The sequence below is a fragment of the Aspergillus pseudotamarii genome (genome assembly GCF_009193445.1).
Source record: "Aspergillus pseudotamarii strain CBS 117625 unplaced genomic scaffold BDV38scaffold_151, whole genome shotgun sequence".
Classification (NCBI taxonomy): domain Eukaryota; kingdom Fungi; phylum Ascomycota; class Eurotiomycetes; order Eurotiales; family Aspergillaceae; genus Aspergillus; species Aspergillus pseudotamarii.
Genome location: NW_022475165.1, coordinates 1 through 19592, shown reverse-complemented (window position 1 = coordinate 19592; position 19592 = coordinate 1). Strand labels below are relative to the sequence as shown.

The following is a 19592-nucleotide window of genomic DNA, read 5'->3' as shown; positions in this document are numbered from 1 at the left end:
GGCAGGCGCTGCCTTTTTCGACCGCAAATGACGCCAAAAACGGCTATCGTGGCCCAACCGCTGACTCAGCCGCCGTGCGCATAACGACCCCAGCTTAGCCACGCACCAGATTCAATGCACGTGACTGGTACCGCCCTAACACAGGACCGCTGAAGCTGTTTGCTGAACGAAGCTGCAGCGAGACTCTTTGCCGCCTTTCGAGGCCAGACTCTGAGGATGGGGACCGAAAATGGCGCCCCCCTCTCAGAGTAAAGCACACTCCCTATGGCCGCCTTTTTCATAAATAACGAGCTTCTGCCCGTCCATTCGTTTCTTTCGTCTCGTCCCTTAGCCATTTCTCTATCACATTCTCCATCGTTGACAGGCGCCTCGTCCTGTTTCTATTTCCTCCTTTTGCCAGACCGTCTGTCGGTTCCTCTTCCCTGGATCATGGCTCGCCTTCCCCATACCTACACTGGCCGTAGCAGTGACGACGACGAAACCGCTAGCAGTGCGTCTTTCCGTCTAGACTCGGACGACGCAGCCGGTGTGGATTTGCAGACAGATGTCACAGATGTCACAGACTCCGATGTGCCTCCTCCAACTCGCCGTAGAGACAAAGGTCGATCCCGTCAGAACCGCTCTATGCAGAGACCTTCGGGGGGAAAGTCTAACAAGAGTGAGAAAGGGTCTCCTTCTCTCAGCCGCCTAGCGACGGACTCAGACTGCAGCTCTAGTGGCGATGATTTGAATGTCGACGTCCGCCATTCTCGAAGTCCTGAGCAACGATGTCCCCAGAAGAAAATTCGAAAGCCTACTGCTCTGTCAGGAGCCCCAACACGAAACAACGATTCGAACACCAGCTCCAGTGACGATGACTGCAGTGGCAGTGGCTTTGACAGTGACTCAGACACGGACCCCGACATTGACTCGGATGGTGAGTTATCATCAGACAGTGATGATGATGGCTACGCGGATGGCACCAGAAAAAATATTACGCGGATGGACGAGAGATGGGAACGGTAGGCCTAAAACCCCAACGGTCGCAGTGAGGCTTTTGAAACGAGCTAATAAACTATCAGGTATTGCCGAAAGAGGAATGAAAAATACAGGGCGCTACCAGATTCTTTGTGGGCAAACCCTGCTTCGGCTCTTCGCGAAGCAAGGAAAAAGGAGTTGACTCTGTTCCTTCGTTGGTGCCTACGTTTGCGGCGAGGGAAGAATGGCCGGAAGCTAAAGGGTATCAAGAAATTCAAGTCTTTGGATACCGATTGGAAGTCATTCCTCCGTCACTATGAAAAGGTTACCGGGGAACCCATGGACGATGCGCTTGGAAGGCGAATGAGAAAGGTTGGAATCAATCCCAGCCCCGATTCTGGACGAGTTGCTAACCTGTTTCTGCCCCAGAGTATTCGCAGGATTGCAAGGGAGTATGAATTAGATACGGATGAAAAAGAAAAGACCCCAATGTTTATTGAGGACGTGGTGCCACTGCAGGAGACAACACTACGTACAATGGAGAAACGGTTCGACCTTGGTCTTCAGCGCATGCAACAATGTCTCTACCCTTTAATGGCATGCTTTACGGTAAATCGGATCAATGCTATGCGTCGTCTTCAGTACCAGCATCTCCAGTGTTCGATCCAACGGGATCCTCATGGCGGACCGCCCCGAATCCTTCTGGAGATCAAGTATAAATTTGCGAAGAAATACATGGGTGTGACGCAAGCGTATGTAGCTTCCTGCTTCTTTCCACAGCTCTTCCCGTTAGAAGTCTCCTTGTTGACTGGCCTATCAGTAACACCTTCCCCCTCCCCGAAATCATTTATGATCCGTCGTTGATGCTGAGCCCTCATACGTTCCTTCTCGGGATTCTCTTTCATGATGATGCATTTCGAGTTCCGGGAATAAAGTCCATGGAGGACCTGCGACGCTTGTGGGTTGAGGATGGCCGCCAGCAGATGGAGGTCCCATTGAAACGGGACAAGGCTAAACATTATGTATTCTGCAAGGTCAAAAGCGTCCGCGGCAAGATTCAGATACATCGCGATCAGCCTATCTCCCAAAGTACCCTATCTCGACAGCTCAAGACCTTTGGGGAGATCGCCGGCTTTAAGTGGTCATTGTTTACGCATCGGTTCCGGTACGGTGGCGGCACCATTCTAAATGAAAGCGGTAAGTGTGGGATATGCTATCTTGTCCGTCCTTCCGTCATACGTTACTGATTCAGGGCGGTTGGGGCTGCTAGGTCTTGTTAGCGACGCCAAACAAAACTTGATCATGAAGCACGCGGATATCCGAACGTTCCTGAATCATTACCTTCCTCGGCGAATCAACACTGATATGCAGGCGTTGATGAGAGGACTCAAGCCAGATTCGGCCATGATGAGGGCAGTCACTAGGATGGGACGATGGATTGACCGACGTCGGCCCCGAGAGCTCACTGATGCGCAGAAGGCCACGGTGGAGCACGATCCAGAGCTGCAGAAGGCTATACGGAAGCGGGATGCGTTTTCCAAAAAGCTTCAGCGCAGTCAGAAAAAGACTGGCCGGAAGCTCGATAAGCTTGACAAACTAAAACGGGGAGTCACAAACACGCGGAATCGACTGCTGTATGCGCTCCGCCAACGTGTGCGAGAGGAATTTGATGAGGAGCAGGCGGTCCTTGATATTGAGCGGCAACTGGCGGGCACTGCTATTCTAGACGAAGAGGCTAAGGAGCAGCTCCAAATTGAAGAGCAACTCCTTCCACAGCAGATTCACCTGCTGGGTAAACTCATGACTTGGCCTACCTCCTTGTCAGTGGAAGCAGAGTGGCAGCGGCGAAACGAGGCTACCGAAGCAGTTCGACTCTATTGTGATGTTCTAGAAGGTGGCCCGCGACGAGGCCGACGGCTTAAACAGACCGTTCCGGTGAAAGAACCCCGAAAGCCTAGTCTCCCTAGAAAAGAAGTTATTGCGCCAACCGAATCCCCTCTTCTTACCCCATCACACTCACGGCATGAAATTGCCTTGCAGGAGGCTGGCGAAGACATCCGAACTGCCGCGAAGCCCCGAGCGTGCTTTCAGTGCTATGGAAACCCTGCGGGGTTTAACAATCGGCGTCTCAAGCAGTACTCCCGCCACAAAGGTCTGTTACGACACTTCCGAGCCGTGCACCTGGACGATCGTCACTGCAACTACTGCAACGAGTCTGTGGACAACGATATGTGTTGGCGGAGGCACACCGTAGACAAGCATCGCTTGAATGTCAGATACCTTGAGGACTACCCTCATGATCTTTGAGTATATTAGAGGCAATGCCTCTTTGTACAGGAGCATATTTACATTAGATAAGCCATGGAGAGGTTAAATGGTTGATCTAAGTGTGGCCGTAGAAATAAAATCCCCGCTAAATAATCGCTAGTGCAGATTTTACGCCTGTTCCCCGTTTATGTGGAGCTACCTCGACGAAGAAAACGCGCGAGTTTTCCGGCGGGTCAGTGCAGCCAGGGAACCGGGAATGGGTCACTGCCATAGAATTTATTAGTTCTAATGGATGGGCTCTACCTCCCTGTATTATTTTCAAAGGCAAGGTGCATATGGAGGCCTGGTACGAGAATGGCAAGGCTCCTTCTGACTGGAGGATCGAGGTCAGTCCTAATGGCTGGACAAGTAATGAGATTGGCCTACGTTGGCTGCAGAATCATCTAATTAAAGCGAGGATGGAGGGGGCTTGTATATTTTGTCCTAAGAAGGCCATATTTTTTGAATGAATGTTGCCCGATAATGTTCTTCTGTGTTCCGGCGTGATCTGCTTGGCCGTGAGGACTTGCTGCTTAGACCCTCTTAAAGAATGAGAGCTCCGAAGGAAGATTAACCCTCCTAAATCCGTAAAGTAAAGCAAGCTGCTTAGATTAAGACTACTCAGCTGATTGTGCGATGATTCCGCGATGATTCCGCGATGATTCCGCGATGATTTAGTTTCGCATGGTCTGGACCTTGGGATAATCGCACCGTTCTATAAGCCTTGGCATAGACACACGGAACTAGACTCCCATTTAAGTCTCGACCAATTCATTTACTAAGGACTACCACTCATTATAGTAAGTAAAAGTTTAACCAAAGTGGGCTGTTCCTGCAGAAGTATCTCGAACTCTCTGTTGTGCAGAAATAATCGGATGTGCCAAGCAGCGTAATGACACACCATTCTGATTAGATTCTCGCACCGCTCAGTGCCCGCGCGGAGGGCAAAGTCAAACAACCGAACAATATCCCCAGTGCGATCCTGGCATATTGGGAAAGTATGCAGGAGATGTAATATCTTGAAGAGGCAGATGTCACGCAGCTCCTGTAGTCCATATTTTGCCGCAAAAACATGAAGGCGAGCATGGGTGAGAAGCATTTCGGTATAATCCATCGTAGGACTATAGCTACCTTGCGAACCCTCAGAGGGCCGTGGCTGAATCCGCCGTACAAGGTATTCCGCGAATTGTTCCACCGTCTCTGTGTCTCGAAAGAGACATCCTTCGAGTACACGGGCCTGCTGCACCTTTTCTCGTCCACCAAAAGCCAGGCCGGGAGGTGGCGTGTCGCCGGGAATCGTAATAGAGTAGTCTCCAGTGTACAAGTACTGACAGGCAAGACTAAAGATATATTTATCTGTGTCCTTGATTATGATAGATTCATCACCAGCAAAACTACCGCCATCGCTGTCGAACCAGGGCGTCGAATGTGATTTGAGTATATCACTATGGATGATAACTTCTTCACGATCAGTGCCGATGGTAAACTTCAGGAGCTTGGACTGAAATACTCTGCACTATTATTAGTGATATCTCATCCAGGAAATTCATTCATCCTTACCGGTTGTTGCATGGAGTCATGATTAGAGCTGAGAGGGGCAAGATTTCCTCCAATGGGTTACACGAAGTTCAACTGGCTTTATATAATGGATTACCAGTCATTTTGTTCACGGACAAACATCAGCTTCATGAACCACTGAAGGCCAGACGTGGATTGATTGGTCGTAGGCCTTGATAGGCTTCTCTCTGAACGAAGATGTGTTAGGCGCCTTAGCCCTATAGCACTATCGTCTTCAGCGCGGGGCTGGTTTCACATTGCGTATCCATCTTCTATTGGATAATATCTGACGCCCCGCTTCAGCGCTTGGCCCCCACATTATAGTCAACAAATTACTCTGAAAATGCTCTGTTTCTAAGAGAGTATACCGTAAAAATATAGACTACCTTATATCAGTTCACCGTATCACTACTCAGCTTCCAGTTCTTACTGTTTAACAGAGAGCTGGACGGACTTCTATTTTACACTAAAATTCAAAACCGGCGCCCGGGTCTTGTATCCTTGGATTGTTTCCCAGCCCTATGCCAAGAACCCACTAACCTCTTCTGGAAGCATTTGGTTCTTTGAACGAGGTATTGTATGGTATTAAAGTCTTGCATGACAGTAATGATATTATATTACATGTTTCGCTAAAACATATCGCTTTTTGCTTACTAACAACCGACCTATATCATACTAACTAGTCCATATTAGTTTATCTCCAGCCAAAACTTAACTAGCTAACCGCTTAGTAAACTTCACCAACTCGACTTCAGAGTTTCTCCTGTATCCACATTCAAAGTGACTAACCAGGCACGGTGGCTGATTTGCGGAGCAACGCCTTCCTAATTGGGGTTGAATATATACCCATTATCAACTGAATCCTATCTGCTCATTCGCTCATAACGAACTCTATCGAATTTCCTAGAGTATGTCGCCAGAAGAGTGTGCTCCAGCCTTGCGTCCTCTTAAGCCACGCCCTGAATACGTACAGCAAAGCAAAGAGAAGGATGTTGAGCCGTGCAGTGTGAGAGGAATTCGATCGCCTGCCGCTTGCACCGAGTGTCGCAGGCGGCGAATAAAGGTGGTTTTTGTTTTATCTATTAGTTCGCTGAACAATGATAGTAAATAGTTCTGACATCCTGCTCTTCCCAGTGCAACGGTTATACGCCATGCGAACCGTGTACCCTTCATAACCGTGAATGTGTTATTGACCTGCGACATGACAAGCGTAAGAAGACACATCTCAGGGAATTGGAACAAGAGCTTCAATATTACCGCACATTTATCCATCAACTGTATCAGGTTATCGGTGAGTGTGATGATGCAGATGTGAATCAGCTTGTCAGCCTGATCCGAGATGGAGGAACAAAAGAGGATATCAAGAATACTATCGAAGGCTATCTGCAAGACAATACTCAGCATCCTATATGTGGGGAGTCTAGTGGAAAGGACGAATGAGGCTCTACTTGCAGTACTTTATGGAGCTGCATTTCCACATCTGATTTGGACACATCGATAGATGTTGGCTGTTTCATATGTCTGCTTTTAGTGTCGTATTGACAAAAAAGATCATTGATTACTTACATTAACATAGTATTATTTGGATGCAGGAGTGAGATACAGAAGGAACTTATTAGGAAGATATCTGCTCACTAGCTATCTCAAGGCCTGATAATCAATATAAAGGCTTCCCAGTAGAAGACACGGCCATGAAATTTTAGTATATTAGAATTTGTATCTGGCAATATATTCATTCTACCTACTGGAGATGATACACTTCCATTAAAAAGGACTATCCATCGCGTAAATCAAGTGCAATTATAAAATACCATATGCAAAATCGTGATGAGTAACTTCCTTTCATGCTAAATATTTGTGCTCTGGATCGTCGCAAAGACCTCTTCTTCAGATGCGCCAGATCGTATGAGACAGGATTGTTACCACACACACTTCTCCTTCGCTCCTGGAATGCCTTGGAACTGGTTCTGCCTTGGCCTTAGGGTTCTAGGGCGTTAATTACATATTTTGTTCAATAATTTTAGCCTACTACATTTCTCAACTATAACAGGGCCTTGCGATAAACGGACCTCACGCGCTCATTTTTCTTCCTGTACATATCCTACTTTATCTGCATTTAGCTTGGCTTTTATTTATCATACTCTGCAAAGCTACAAAAGCAACATACCCAGCAAAATTCTGCTTCATTCTTAAAGTAATCTTGGCATAGGATCTAAACCAGTGATGGTTGCGAAACACATCACTAGACCAATAGTATTTTGTGGAATGACTTAGTAACCTAGCATCTAGAGTTTTATAGAAATCACAAAAGTGTGAGATGGGCAAGCTAATGTCGCAGCTCACTGTAGCATTGCCTATAGATACAGGCCGTTCCTCCATGCATCGTCCCATATTTCCCCTTAGAAAGCGTCTTACCTACCTTTTCACAGCTTTGCCTTGGCCACGTCATATCGGCATGTCATCTGACCGTCTACTTAATACCTATTAGTCATATATGGTGACGTGTCAATCCCCGTTTAGCTTTATCTAGCTGGGGAAGGGGGGGGGGTTGTTTTTTGTTTTTATTTTATTTTGTGTCTTATCAATAGTCTCTAGTCTTCACTCTCAGCGAAGAACCTTCATTCTTAATAGGGCATTTTGTATCCTTTGCAATATTCTAACTAATGCTCCCCCGCCCCCGCCCCCGGCCCCCAACCCAACAATATAGTATCTAGAAGTAGACCTCTTAAGGCTCAATCTTGACCAATATGGCTTGTAACCAACCTGCTACACATATTCTTCGCGCCGTTAGCGACTACCTCTATGAATATTCTGAATCACCCCAACATCTAGGTGAAATCTCAGATAGCATTATGAGCTTATCAGATGCAATATATAAAGTGAAAGCTTCATATGTTCATAACCCGCACAGTCCAGCTGAATTTGCTGAGAAACTGATGCACAGTATTGATTGGAGAGAATGTAGGTCTGTCCATATCAATTACAGTGATATTATAGCTAACTGGAGTTAAAGTGGAATCGTTTATGGACATGAAACAACGTCAAAAGCCGTACCCTAAGATCTTGTTCCGAGCGCACATGCATGGTGAATTATTTCCTCGATTTATCGATGATTTCACGGAAAACTACTGTGACACATTCGGATCAGATCTTCATCTCTACCAGGAATGGGAAGAGTTTTGTGAACTTCGAGTATCAGTATACGACCTAGAAGATGAATTGCCCACCATTCAGGATTTGTCTGGTGAAATATCACAGCACCTCCAGAAAACTCAGATCAACAAGGGGCGAACACCGTTAGATACGAATTACTACATCTCGCCATTTCTCTCTCTTAGCGCTGACTTCCGATGGACGTTACATAGATCGTTTGAAAAGCACCAAATCGCCACAGATTCACAGCAAAGTGGCCTAGCGATATTCGATACATCTAAAATGCACGAGATAAAAGTTCGAGTATGGCGGGTTTCAGATTTACTTCTTTTTCTTGATAGTAAGCCTAGGTTCAAAGGCTCCATTATCAGCGAGTTGTCGAGAAAATGGGCGCATAATGCAGATGAATACCTATGCTTAGATTTTATACCGAAAGAAGCTCTGCTTAACTTCGTACCCTGCAACCAAATGGTGAACACTGAACAGGAACCTTACAAAATGTTTCTACGACCTTTCTTTCGAGAGAGCAAGAATTTAGCCCACTTCAAGACATTCGGGATGGAGAAACTTTCGGTCGACGATTATCACCACCTTCTATCAAGCTTCTTAGAGAGTCTGCTGGATCATGTTTCGCCATCAATTAATGGAGAGCCTTTAGTTGATCATCTTATCGATCAACTAGCTGATTATAGGCAGTGGGGATATGACCTGGCCACAAATCGTCTAAGTTTAAGGCAAAAGCTCGGGCGGCTTGTCAATAGAGAATATGCATTTGGCCTAGAGTCGTGGGTTTGGGATCCAAACTGTGCACGACCCTGGAAAGAGATCTGCTGGAACTTCTCTGAAATTTATCATGAGCGAGCTGAAAGCATGATAGTGGAAGGATTCTAGAAGGAGGGTATAGGATCTGGTACATAACTGCCACCTGCTCTCTCAACGTTGACACTTCATGTTTGCCATGGGGGCACTTCCCCACCTTATTTAGCCATCAAGCTACATGCTTTAAGCCTTTTATTTGGTCCTTTAAGCGCTGCTTTACGGTTCCACCTCCAGCGATTGCTTATTGAAGGCTACATTGAGCATTTTATGGTTTCGTGGCCCACAGCGTGCGAAGTGCGTGTTCACCAGTAATATGACAGTCATCTGTGATAAGATATTCTGATACGAGACAATACCGAAGCCTGGAGCAAGCTACTTTGGGCTCTTCCAAGGCGGCTTGGTATTTCTTGGCATTAACAATGGAAGTGTATGAGAGCCAGGCGCCGATTTTGAATTTCGCTGTACTTCAATTGATCGAGCATGGGTACGATCCAGGGTAGTCACACTGATTGCCTTCGACCTAAAAGGTGCATATAACGGGGTCAACAAGATCAGTCTCGGTGCTCAACTGCGGGCGAAAGGCATCCCGTTGAACGCCCGGAAATGGAACCGTAGCTTTATGGAGAGCCGACAAGCTAGTGTTACATTTGACGACTTTGAGACTGAAATCCTTTCTCTAGAATACACTGGGCTCGCACAAGGATCGCTATTTTACCAATTCTATTTGATTTCTTCAACTCAGATTTTGTAGATTAACCGATGGACAGTAATGGTGGAATATCTGTCTTTATGATGACTATTTCCGGTGGCGAACCAGTTTACCGGCCGAAGACAATATCAAGAAGATCCAGGAAGAAGATGTCCCACGGACTAAGAGGTGTGTGCGACGAATGGTTGTGTACTTCTCTGCGGAGAAGACTGAGCTAATTTATTTAAACCGACGCAAGAAAGTATATAGTGTAGGGCAGATCCTCATGAACGGTCAGCTTATTGAATCAGCCAATACAGCCAATTTCCTCGGAGTGATCTTTGATAAAGGGATGGGGTAGAAAGGATATGTACAGCAAGCAGTTAAGAGAGCAATTAGGATCGATATAGTCCTGGGACGGCTCCGACATCTTGGAATGCCTGAAACACTAGCGCCTTCAGCGCAACGCTGGCCGCAAATGACGCATCTCTATTGGATAACATCTGGTGCCCCGCTTCAGCGCTTGAGCCTCAGATGGCCAACGAATTACTCTGAAAATGCCCTATGTCTAAGTGATTATACTGTGAAAATGTACATTACCTTGTATCATTTCACTGTATTACCACCAGCTTCCAGTTCTTACTGTTTAACAGAGAGCTGAACGGACTTTTATTTCATCTAGAAGAGGCATGTTTGTTGGAACGAATACGATGTAGTTTAGTCCTTGAAATTAAGAGTATGTTGGCCTCCAAAAGCTGCTAGCCTCTGGAAGCAATCCTTAAATGAACATAATTGCGAAGTATAGTATATACATAAGCTAGACACTAAGTATCACCAATCATAACTCATGACCCGGGAACTACATTCCTGAGTATACCCGACATGGGAATTACGGTCCTGGGTATACCCGACATGGGAATTACAGTCCTGAGTACACCGGACATGGGAATCAGCTCATTCCAGGACCAATTATCCCAAGTCGGTGAGACTCCTAGCTCAGAAACGGCCAACCTAAGACCCAGAGGGATGTACGCCGCTAGACATATGGCCGATCTGGCCTGAAGCCCCAGTGAAAGATCGGACCGGGGCTATAAGCCGAAATCAGCCATAGGCTCGTGGTCTGATCGCCTAGAAGGTCGGAGGGGGTGGAGCAGAGGCCCAATGTGGTAGGCTCATGTACCGATGAACTGTGCAGTAAGATCGAGTGCGAAGGTCTAGTGGTCTAGCACCAGAAGCGCCAGACCCTGTGCTTCGGACCGACTTCATCATAGGGCGCCGGTCGTACGACCACCATAGACGGAGGACCGCCAACTGGCATCCATGGCGGGTGCCAGGCCCAGACAGTCGTCTGCCTACATGTTTGCGGCCCTTCTAGTCTCCCGACCGCCCAATGTAACGAAGGGAGGTCCTTGGCCTCACAGTTCCACGTCGCGTGCGATCGACCTCATCGTGTCTTCGTCCATCGCAAGCTCCCCCCCGAAGTGCATAAAGATGGTATTGGTGTCATCCTCAATGGCCGCCTTGAAGCATTGTGCGGGCGTGAGCAGCCGCAGATTCTTATCGTAGAACGTTGCCTGCCGGTTTCTCGCCTCCTTTCTCGCCACCCGTTCTACCTGCGATGGATCCGACCGATCAACGACCACCTCATGCGCCGTCTTCCAACACCCGTCGGTTTCTCGGACCCGGAACACGATCGTCACGGGCTGAGGAGTTGCCTCTGCCTGACGGGGCCGCACATCCTGCGCCCGCCGAGCGACGATCCGAGGCGTGAGTGTTTTGCGGTTGCGTCGCTCGCTCACACTCGAGGTGGGTGCGCTGGTCGCCGTCGGAGCTGGATCCTCCGGCGTCTGAACGGGTCCGGTCAACGCAGTGCCGGCGTTGGCTTTCACCCGCTTTCCAGGTTGGTCCTGCCCACGTGCTGGCTCATCACCGCCAACAGCCCTAAGTGGTGCTATAGACGCGACAAGCTGCCGGGTCACCATGAGATCCCTTCCAAAACTCATCCGGACGGTGAAACTACCATCCTCAATCGCTGCGCGAATGCACTCATCGACCGCAACTTTGCGAAGTTGGCCATCGTAGAAACGCGCATTCCGGTTGGGGTCCCGTGCATATCCGTCGGCGAGAGTTTGCGCCTCGGCAAGGTGATCAAGGCTCACCGACACCACATCCGTAGTGCTCCATTGACTTCGCTCGTAGACCTGAAAGGTTATCGTGACCCGCCGCTGGGCCTCTTCCATCTCTTGGGAATCCGCTTCTTCCAACGAATGCGGAGTGTCAAACAGGGAATCCTCCTCTTCCTGTCTGTCAATCGCTTCGCGTTGAGCCTGTTCGGGTTTGGGTGTATTGGCTGGGTATCGTTCGGTGTCCAGTGGAGAGGGGCCCGCGTCAGCAACACCGGCCAAGTTTTCGTCCCCGTCATCACTATTCCATATCTCATCTGCGATGGCGGCATCCCGAGTTCCTGCCCGATTAGGATCTTGATGCGCCAGTCGGTTCTTCGCCCGCAGTTTCCGCACGCCATCTGATTTGCGTGGTTGCGGACTGGTTCTCAGGCGCTGACGGGGAGACTGTGGGACATTCTCATCGTCCTGTGGACTACCACGCGAGTTCTCCATCGCACTGGGCACGGGGGGTTCAGTACGTGGCGGAGCAACTCCAGCCCCTGGTTCCGGATGTCCCTGCGTTGGATGATTGGCAAGGGGTACACTTTCATCCTTCAGCTGGCTTCCCTCGTCCCGCAATCGTGTAATCAGATCCGGCAAGTCAAGGGGAAGCTCAGTCAGAGGCCGGGGGATAGCCCCAGGTGTTTGTAGCTGGTCGAGAGCATCCGCGCGCTCCCGGGCAACTAGATCTTCTTGGGATTCTCCACCCGCTCCAGCGATGAGTTCCGTTCCGGGCGGAATTTGCTCTCCGACTGTTCCTTGCTGAGCTTCAGCTGGTAATGGTCCTCCAGAAATACGCTCCGCGCCATCCGGCTCGTCGACCGACCGAGTTACTTCCAGTTCAGTGTGCTCTGCGATGGGTTGCAACGGACCAAATCCAGGCCGTTGCTCCGCGCTTGGCTCCGAGTTGGTCATAGTACCCTGTGCGATCGACTGGCCTCGAGCGGCAAGCGATCTTTTTGTCACGTTGCAGTTGCCTTTCTGTGTAGCATCATATGGTTCCCATGTCGCATCCTTACGCACTGTGGGGATTGTTGGTGACTGAACACTTGACTGGTGTGATAATGTAGTTGGAATTCCAGCACGGTCTTCCACCGAGTCGGATTGGGTCAGTGCGGATGAACCCATGTCCATGGCCCCGTCCACTGCATCTGCTCCCTCGTCTGGTACGCTGGACATCTCCGTATCGTCTGGCGCCCCTGATATCGAATGAACCACAGCGGCTGTGTCCTCCACCCCAGGACTCCCACCCTCTGATCGGTTACGTAGGTCATCTTCATCGATCTCCGTATCTTCCGGTTCCTCACTGTCAGAATCCATTCCTCTGCTACCTGCCGGCGGTTGTTCGGCAATCTGCCGTCGAATCGGATGTTCTGCGTCAGACCTTTCGCAATCCATATCCATGACCTCAGAGATAGTAGACGCCGCTCTTATGGAACTTGATATGGAAGGCTCTTGGGGAAGAGGTGGGCCGTGCTCCACCGCCGGCTGTCTTTCTTGGTGTCGATGCCACCGATCTCCTTGCCTCTGATGTTGTTCTTCAGGGGTTTCCGAACGATCCTGACGGCCATGGAATGACGCCTCATCAGAGCCGTTTATCGACATATTGTCGTATGCCGGTTCCGACTCTGATCTCGGAACATCGCTGGGGATAAACAATGGTGAAAGAGGCTCGCTGGACGATGGATGCCCCGGAGAAGCACGTGGGGAGGTTGTTGGGGAGGGCTTGCCGAAAAAGGCGTAGTAAACGCTTCGTCTCACCTCCAGCGATGAGAGGTTTCTTTGCGACACCGTTGCCGAGTGTAGGGTGTCAAAGAAGATATGCGGACGGTCTAGTTGCTGGGTTTGCTCCTGAGGCACTCCACAGCGCTCCTTTAGCTGAATTGCCCGTCCCGTGATATACGCCACCGGTGCGGCCTCGTTTGGGATAGCGAGCGCAAAATAACCAGCAATCTGCTCAACAAGAGACTCGAAAGTCTCATGGTCATAGTGGTAGTGATCCGGCTTCCGTGCTTTGAGCAGGGCAGCCCGGGCAATCTGCTGGTCAGGTGATTGTCGTAGGATCGCCTTAATTGGTGGAGTATGAAATCCTAGCTGCTTGGCAAGGGTGGCCATTCCGTGAATCACGCTCTCGTCCGCCCTCGCTCGTGCCTTTGCCCGCGTGGGATTAGCCTTTGGGCCGCGCTGAAGATCCTTGGCCATGTCCGGGTAGTGTCGCATCGCGTACATCCAGATTTGACGATAACCAGAGGATATACGTTCATCCCTAGATCCAGGCTGTCGTCGGAAAGAAGTCTCCGATGTCTGGATTAGACAAGATCCGCTAACGCGACGGGATCGAAAGCTATGAACTAGCGCGCTTCGCACGGTCGGCTGTTGCTTGTTCAAAACAACCAGCCGTTTCACGGCGTTGGCACAGAGTTCCAGGTAGGAAATATCGCGGAAAAAGGTATGAAGGGAGGGGATGATGCCATCGCACATTTCATGGGTCCGGATCGTCTTCCATATGGCCGCACGTTCGGACCGGCTAAAGTTGGAGAAGACCTCCCCGCCGAGGATTTTCCCCTTCACCGTCTTCCGGTCAACTTTAGATGCACGAGGAGCATAAAGCTGCAGGGTGTCAACGGTGTGGAGGTCAATAAGGGTCATCCGAGTGCGGTCATGGTTGACAAGGGTTGCCCAAAAATTCTTCACATGTGTCAAGTAGTGAATGAGTTCCTAAGACAATAAGTCAGGGATAGCCTGCAGATGGCGACGAGTGGGACAAACTTCATCACACTTTAAAGCCAGGACTGTGTTTAACAACCCAAGGCTCATCCCATTCCAGAGCCCGGGGATCGCAAGTAACGCATCAAATGCTGCACAGAGATGTGTGTTATCTGGGGAAGTGAGCTGCCTCAGCCGCTTGGCTTTGTTCGGCGATAATCGGGTCCACCAACGATTCTGAAAGAGCGCGTTCGCCTCCTGCTGATACTGGCGGATTTTCCGGTACACTTCTCCATCAGTCGGAGCCTTTTCGTTTGCATATTCATCTATGAGTGCAGTTCTTAGATCAGGGCTTATGTCTACAAGAGAGGATTAGTATGGATTGGGAAATTATGCTTCTGAGATCAGACCATCCAGATATATATCCACCGTCCACCACCGGTCTGAGGGAGGTAAGGTTTCCTCAGCAGCTTTCAATCTATGTTGTCCATGGAGGCATTGTACTTGATGCCTACGAAAAAGAAGGCGGGGGTATTGCGGTTGACAAGTTTTAAGTTCTTCGGGGGTCAATCCTGCGGCATGGCATGCTCTTTCGAGGTGCTGCCTAAAGACAACAGCAGTCACGTGATTTCGAATATCGAGTCGTTGGCACCCATCTTTAGCAAAGATATCACGTAATCGTTCCACGTTCTTCTGGTCAATCTCACGGCTCATGAGTGGCTGGAGAGAGATTTGGTTAAGGTCGATTTTGGCGGTGCCTTGGAACTTTAGGAGTCGTTCTACGGTTAATCGCCGTTCGGTATCTGTCAACAAATCCATAGCTTTAAGTTCACAAGTGACTCCGGCCTTTTTTTTGTCGATGCTCGGAGGCGAGACAGAACTATTTATGTTCAGCGGAGTTGAAGTTTTGTGGTACTTGCTTGTACTCTTACTGGGGTTGTTGCGGGTTGAGCGCTGAAGCGCTGAAGCGCCAATTTCCCCACACATCAGCGCATCCCTCTTTTAAAGACCATACTTTTTTTTCCCATAAAGGAAGCCACCATCCGAAACGGATCCAGGAATATTGATCATCTTGTTTTCCTATAAGAACTTATCTCTCTGGTTGAAGGCATCACATACCATGGACGACCGGCCACTCACACAACTTTACGCCGAGTCTTTTCAGGCTAAACGGCCAATGCCCAAGTCAGTGTCCGCGCAGGAGTCTCAAGGTCAGGTTAACCACAAACCAACCAAGGGGACAAAGCAAGGGGAGAAGCAAGAAAATTCTAAGAATATACTTCTTGGCTATGCACAAGACGTTCCCCAGAGCAGCTCCCAAAGAGTGGGCCAGGCAGCTCAATCGCCCGTTATCCGGAGAGAGTCACCCTGGGGCACATTGAACGATCTTTTTACCTGTGATCTTGCAGGTCCCGTATCAATTGCCGTCCATGAAGAGGACCCTTCTAAGGTGATTGCTGTCCGTGCATTCTCCAAGAAGAAAGCAGATATATGGCTGCAGGTACTCCGGCAGACCCACCATCCCAACGTTATCTCTGCAAACGAAATCTTCAAGGACCATGGCATGACATATTTTACCGTTGATGACCTGCCTCTGACTTTGGAACACCTGGTCGCCTGTGATATATTCCCGTCTGAGCTACAGCTGGCTTCTATACTTGCACAGGTACGAAAACAGGATCACCGCATCAAGAAAAAGAGCGCTAACTGAAAGAGGTGCTTAATGGAGTATCGCACTTACTAGAAAATGGCTTTGAGCATCAATCCTTGACGTGTTCTAATATCCTCCTGGGGCAAGATGGAACTATTCAGATTGGTACAGATCGTTTCCACACCTACTCTTCCTCTTTACTTATGGTCTTGCATAGGGGCTTTAGAGCACTGTATCGAACGCGAGCCACAACAATCTCAGACGCAGATTCTCCGATCGTTAGCAAATATCACAATGTTTCTTATGCAGAAGTATCTGAAGCCTGATGGTGTGATTGGGATTGACGGTACCCGTTGGCAGTCTGACTCATTAGAGTTCCTGTCAGCAACGGCATCGGTCGCAACCATCCAAGACTTAAGAAAGGTCAGCTGGACGTCTTATCTACATTGATAATCGGTATCTTACGAATAAACAGCATTCCCTACTCACGAAGCACCGCTGGTCTGCAGGCACGCTAGTCGGGCTTGCCCGTCTCTGCCTTATCACTACACGCACTTTTATCACGAAACCATGGATCCAAAATTAAACGAGATAGAAGACAAGGACATGTCCTGAATATTTTTAGTTATCTTATCTGGGCGAAAGCAAGTAGTATTTCGTATAATTTCAAACCGGTTAATTTAAAACATTATGCAGAAAAGGAGGAACACTACGCTAAGTAAAGACAGAAGCAGCGAAATCAGGATGGTACGGTCAGAAATTGGGAAGAAACTCAGACATTTTCTCCTTTGCAATAGACTCGGCATTTATTGCCAGCCATGTCTCTTCCGTTGTCTGGTCTGTCAAGGCTTCCTGGTCCGCTGCATAGGCATACGTTAGTTCCTCTTGTCTGACAAGGACATTATTATCAGCCAGAACAACCGGGCGGAGATCAACTGCAGGCACTCCCAGTATGATTGCCTTTACCACAGGTTCCAGTGAATGAAAAAGACGAACGCTACCCGGCCGGGTGCGCAAGACAAAGGATATAAAAACATTGAGCTGGCCGACACTGAAAGTCTCCTTGATACTACGGGTCTGGTTAGTTGACGAAAGGGATGTCGCCGGAGTACATACATAGTGCGTATGGCATCACCACCATGCAACAAGATACCGGCGCCCAAGCACGCTGCAAGCGTCCAACAAATTTTTCCTCGCCGCACATGATAGCCGGTGATATTGTCACGACGAGACTTTGATGGTTCCTCAGAGCAGCTATTAAGCATTAACGTAGCAACAGAGGCTCTACCCTGATTCATGTGTTTCTCCAACCACTTGTAGTTGAGATAAAATAATGTTTGCGCTATGTGCTTCGCGAAGGGGCGAAGAACAATTTTTTTTCCCTTCACGGCTTCAAGTAGTCTATAGTAATTAACAGCCCCTTTTAGGCCCATCCACACAACAGGAAGTCCGAGCGCGCTTAATGAGGAACATGTATCTGCTTTGCCGAGTCCTAGAAAGGGCTGCAGCGGTCTGAGAGGGTCCTGTGCGAGAATTCCAGCTTCCGCTTGGAGGATTTGCGTAATTTTACTCTGTTCGAGGAGCTCTGTGCCATCTTTCCCAAATCTGCACAACTCTAAGCATCGGGATTTTCTCCGTCTCGGAATGTCAGGACTCAGAGGCGTGAGTGACTCTACCGCTGGAGGAGATTGAGAATAAGATGTAGATGGGGTCGGATAACATGAAGTCTCAGTATCAGACCCAGGAGGCGTAGCAGGTCCCGTGGGTGTCATTACTAGGGATGAACAAGGGCTACCAATCGACAATGGGGTAGCAATGGACCGGTACTGCGTTATCCTGTCAGCAGGGCTTGTTGGGGCTACCGACCGACACACTTGGGGCGAATGGACAGAGGGAGAGGGTGTCGGATAAGTTAAAGCATCGAATATGCGAGACGTCCCCGCTCCCATGAGTGTCACTACGTGCTCCGGGGTAGAGAATTCGGTGGTATTCTGGTCTTCCGGTAGCGCTATGATTTGGTCCCATATCTGATCCAGCTCGTCGACGGCGTGGGGGCGAAGGTTCTCAGGGCTCGACAATGCGTGATCGCTGGTCAGCAAGGAAGGGTCAATGGAAGTAGGTGGTGTGCAGAGCGAAAGGTCTGTGTTATAGCTTCCTATGGGATCAACACATGGTTAGACTGAATAAGAGCGGAAAGTTAGAGATGGGCACAAGCCTAATAATCCTAGAGTGTTCACTTCAGCCTTTGTTTGGTTCTCCTGCACCCTAAAGCCTTCGATCATCTTGGCCTCCTGAAGCCACTGAAGAACCCCGACTAACTGGACCCAGCTCAGTTTCCGGATATCGTCAAAATCATCCCCGAGGGCCCGGCCAAGCTATCACAAGGTAAGAATATACCCATGGTTAGTTCTAGAGGACTCACCTTGCTAAGCTCCGAGTCGTCTAGAACATGGGGAACTACCCCTAGCACTGATTGCTGTGACAGATAGTGAGTAGTCAGACAAGCACCAGAGAAATACCGAACTCACGTCTATTGCAACCGACACATCATATGTCTTCAGACATCCATCCCGAGCATTCGATGATTGCCCAGCCTGGGTTGTTAAGATGTGCCATCGAATATGGCCCCCTTTTCTCGCTCCTTCTAACACGCTCGAACTCTGTACCACGTAAAGCGATAGTAACTGTCTCAAATTCCTACCAAACCGGTTGACCAACTTGACTAGCGTAAGTATCCACTTCAATGAAGCTTAAGGGTAATCTACTGACATCAGAGCAAGTGTCCTCATCCAAACTAAGCACCTCCGTTGGATGAATCTGCGACGCGAGATGTGAGCGGTTTGGAACCACGGACGAGGGTGCACTTACAGGAAGGCAGAAAGAAAGAGATGGCATTTCAGCGGGCCAGCCGCAGAGAGAGTGGGATAACTAAAAGAGAAGAGCGGTGGGTCGCGGCTAATTTAGCAGAGGCTATTACGGAAGTGATGCTCGGTCGGAAAGAGCGAAAGCACAGGGCGGGGAAGAGGAAAGCATCGTGGAAAGAGGGGGAAGTAACTTCTATTTATATGAAGAAGGAGCCAAAATCGGCCTCAGAAAGGTGAGTGCTGTAAAGATGGGCAAAATGGCTAAAGATGTTGAAGAAAGAGAGCGTTGGGAGCAGAATCAATGGTCTTTGTCGAGAAATCGTGGCCCTTGGCCATGAGTTTGAGGACTTGCTTGCGTTAGCCCCACCGTTAGAGTGCCGTCACTGATCGGTCCCTGCAGATCCAGGCTCAGGCACATTTCCGTATTAAAACAAAAATAACAGATCCTTCCCCTTCTCTCCACAAAACTGCTGTCTGAGTCATACAGTATCTGGAGTCTACCAATCTTTGCTCTTCCTTTTTTTTCTTTTTCCTTGTTTTTCTTTTCTTTTCTTTTCTTTGCTTCTTTTTCCATTGCTCTCACTCTCAATCTCTGCTTTTTTTCCTTTTGCTTTTGCTTTTTTTGGTTTTATTTTTTTTTTCTTTCCTTTCTTTTTATTTTCTTCTCTTTTCTTTTTTTTTAAGCTTTTTTTATTTTTCTCTTACTCTTGGCATTTTCTCTCTTT

At 48.8% G+C, this 19592-nt stretch overlaps 8 protein-coding genes across 8 annotated transcripts; 4 read left to right on the top strand and 4 right to left on the bottom strand.

The window, feature by feature from the left end:
• Window positions 1-429: 429 nt before the first annotated feature.
• Window positions 430-3466, top strand: BDV38DRAFT_291355 (uncharacterized protein; the record flags this gene model as incomplete). The annotated part of the gene is made up of 5 exons (XM_032061720.1): window positions 430-1001; window positions 1062-1329; window positions 1387-1709; window positions 1778-2154; window positions 2228-3466. 5 exons carry the CDS (start codon window positions 430-432, stop codon window positions 3262-3264), a joined length of 2577 nt encoding a protein of 858 aa, XP_031906823.1. The 3' UTR covers window positions 3265-3466.
• Window positions 3467-3937: 471 nt separating this feature from the next.
• Window positions 3938-4845, bottom strand: BDV38DRAFT_48242 (uncharacterized protein; the record flags this gene model as incomplete). The annotated part of the gene is made up of 2 exons (XM_032063423.1): window positions 3938-4775; window positions 4825-4845. Coding segments are annotated over 2 exons (754 nt in total), but the record flags the coding sequence as incomplete, so codon positions are not given.
• Window positions 4846-5551: 706 nt separating this feature from the next.
• BDV38DRAFT_266347 (Zn(II)2Cys6 transcription factor domain-containing protein) lies at window positions 5552-6501 on the top strand. Its single transcript, XM_032056445.1, has 2 exons — window positions 5552-5884; window positions 5956-6501. The coding sequence occupies exons 1-2, from the start codon at window positions 5732-5734 to the stop codon at window positions 6259-6261; spliced, it is 459 nt and encodes a 152-aa protein (XP_031906821.1). The 5' UTR covers window positions 5552-5731; the 3' UTR covers window positions 6262-6501.
• Window positions 6502-7443: 942 nt separating this feature from the next.
• Window positions 7444-9209, top strand: BDV38DRAFT_48213 (uncharacterized protein). Its single transcript, XM_032063421.1, has 2 exons — window positions 7444-7782; window positions 7835-9209. The coding sequence occupies exons 1-2, from the start codon at window positions 7569-7571 to the stop codon at window positions 8863-8865; spliced, it is 1245 nt and encodes a 414-aa protein (XP_031906820.1). The 5' UTR covers window positions 7444-7568; the 3' UTR covers window positions 8866-9209.
• Window positions 9210-10896: 1687 nt separating this feature from the next.
• BDV38DRAFT_276525 (uncharacterized protein) lies at window positions 10897-15171 on the bottom strand (the record flags this gene model as incomplete). Its single annotated transcript, XM_032058233.1, has 6 exons — window positions 10897-11136; window positions 11171-11373; window positions 11502-13030; window positions 13160-14364; window positions 14416-14711; window positions 14763-15171. The coding sequence occupies 6 exons, from the start codon at window positions 15169-15171 to the stop codon at window positions 10897-10899; spliced, it is 3882 nt and encodes a 1293-aa protein (XP_031906819.1).
• Window positions 15172-15391: 220 nt separating this feature from the next.
• Window positions 15392-16767, top strand: BDV38DRAFT_48220 (uncharacterized protein). The gene is made up of 5 exons (XM_032063422.1): window positions 15392-16018; window positions 16069-16168; window positions 16221-16426; window positions 16479-16677; window positions 16732-16767. Exons 1-4 carry the CDS (start codon window positions 15473-15475, stop codon window positions 16587-16589), a joined length of 963 nt encoding a protein of 320 aa, XP_031906818.1. The 5' UTR covers window positions 15392-15472; the 3' UTR covers window positions 16590-16677; window positions 16732-16767.
• On the bottom strand, window positions 16379-18028 carry BDV38DRAFT_291351 (uncharacterized protein; the record flags this gene model as incomplete). The annotated part of the gene is made up of 3 exons (XM_032061719.1): window positions 16379-17054; window positions 17120-17675; window positions 17878-18028. 3 exons carry the CDS (start codon window positions 18026-18028, stop codon window positions 16757-16759), a joined length of 1005 nt encoding a protein of 334 aa, XP_031906817.1. The 3' UTR covers window positions 16379-16756.
• A 36-nt stretch (window positions 18029-18064) lies between these two features.
• On the bottom strand, window positions 18065-19031 carry BDV38DRAFT_47978 (uncharacterized protein). Its single transcript, XM_032063420.1, has 5 exons — window positions 18872-19031; window positions 18773-18820; window positions 18532-18720; window positions 18426-18479; window positions 18065-18378 (listed from the first exon to the last, which is right to left on the bottom strand). Exons 1-5 carry the CDS (start codon window positions 18896-18898, stop codon window positions 18178-18180), a joined length of 519 nt encoding a protein of 172 aa, XP_031906816.1. The 5' UTR covers window positions 18899-19031; the 3' UTR covers window positions 18065-18177.
• Between the last annotated feature and the right edge of the window lie 561 nt (window positions 19032-19592).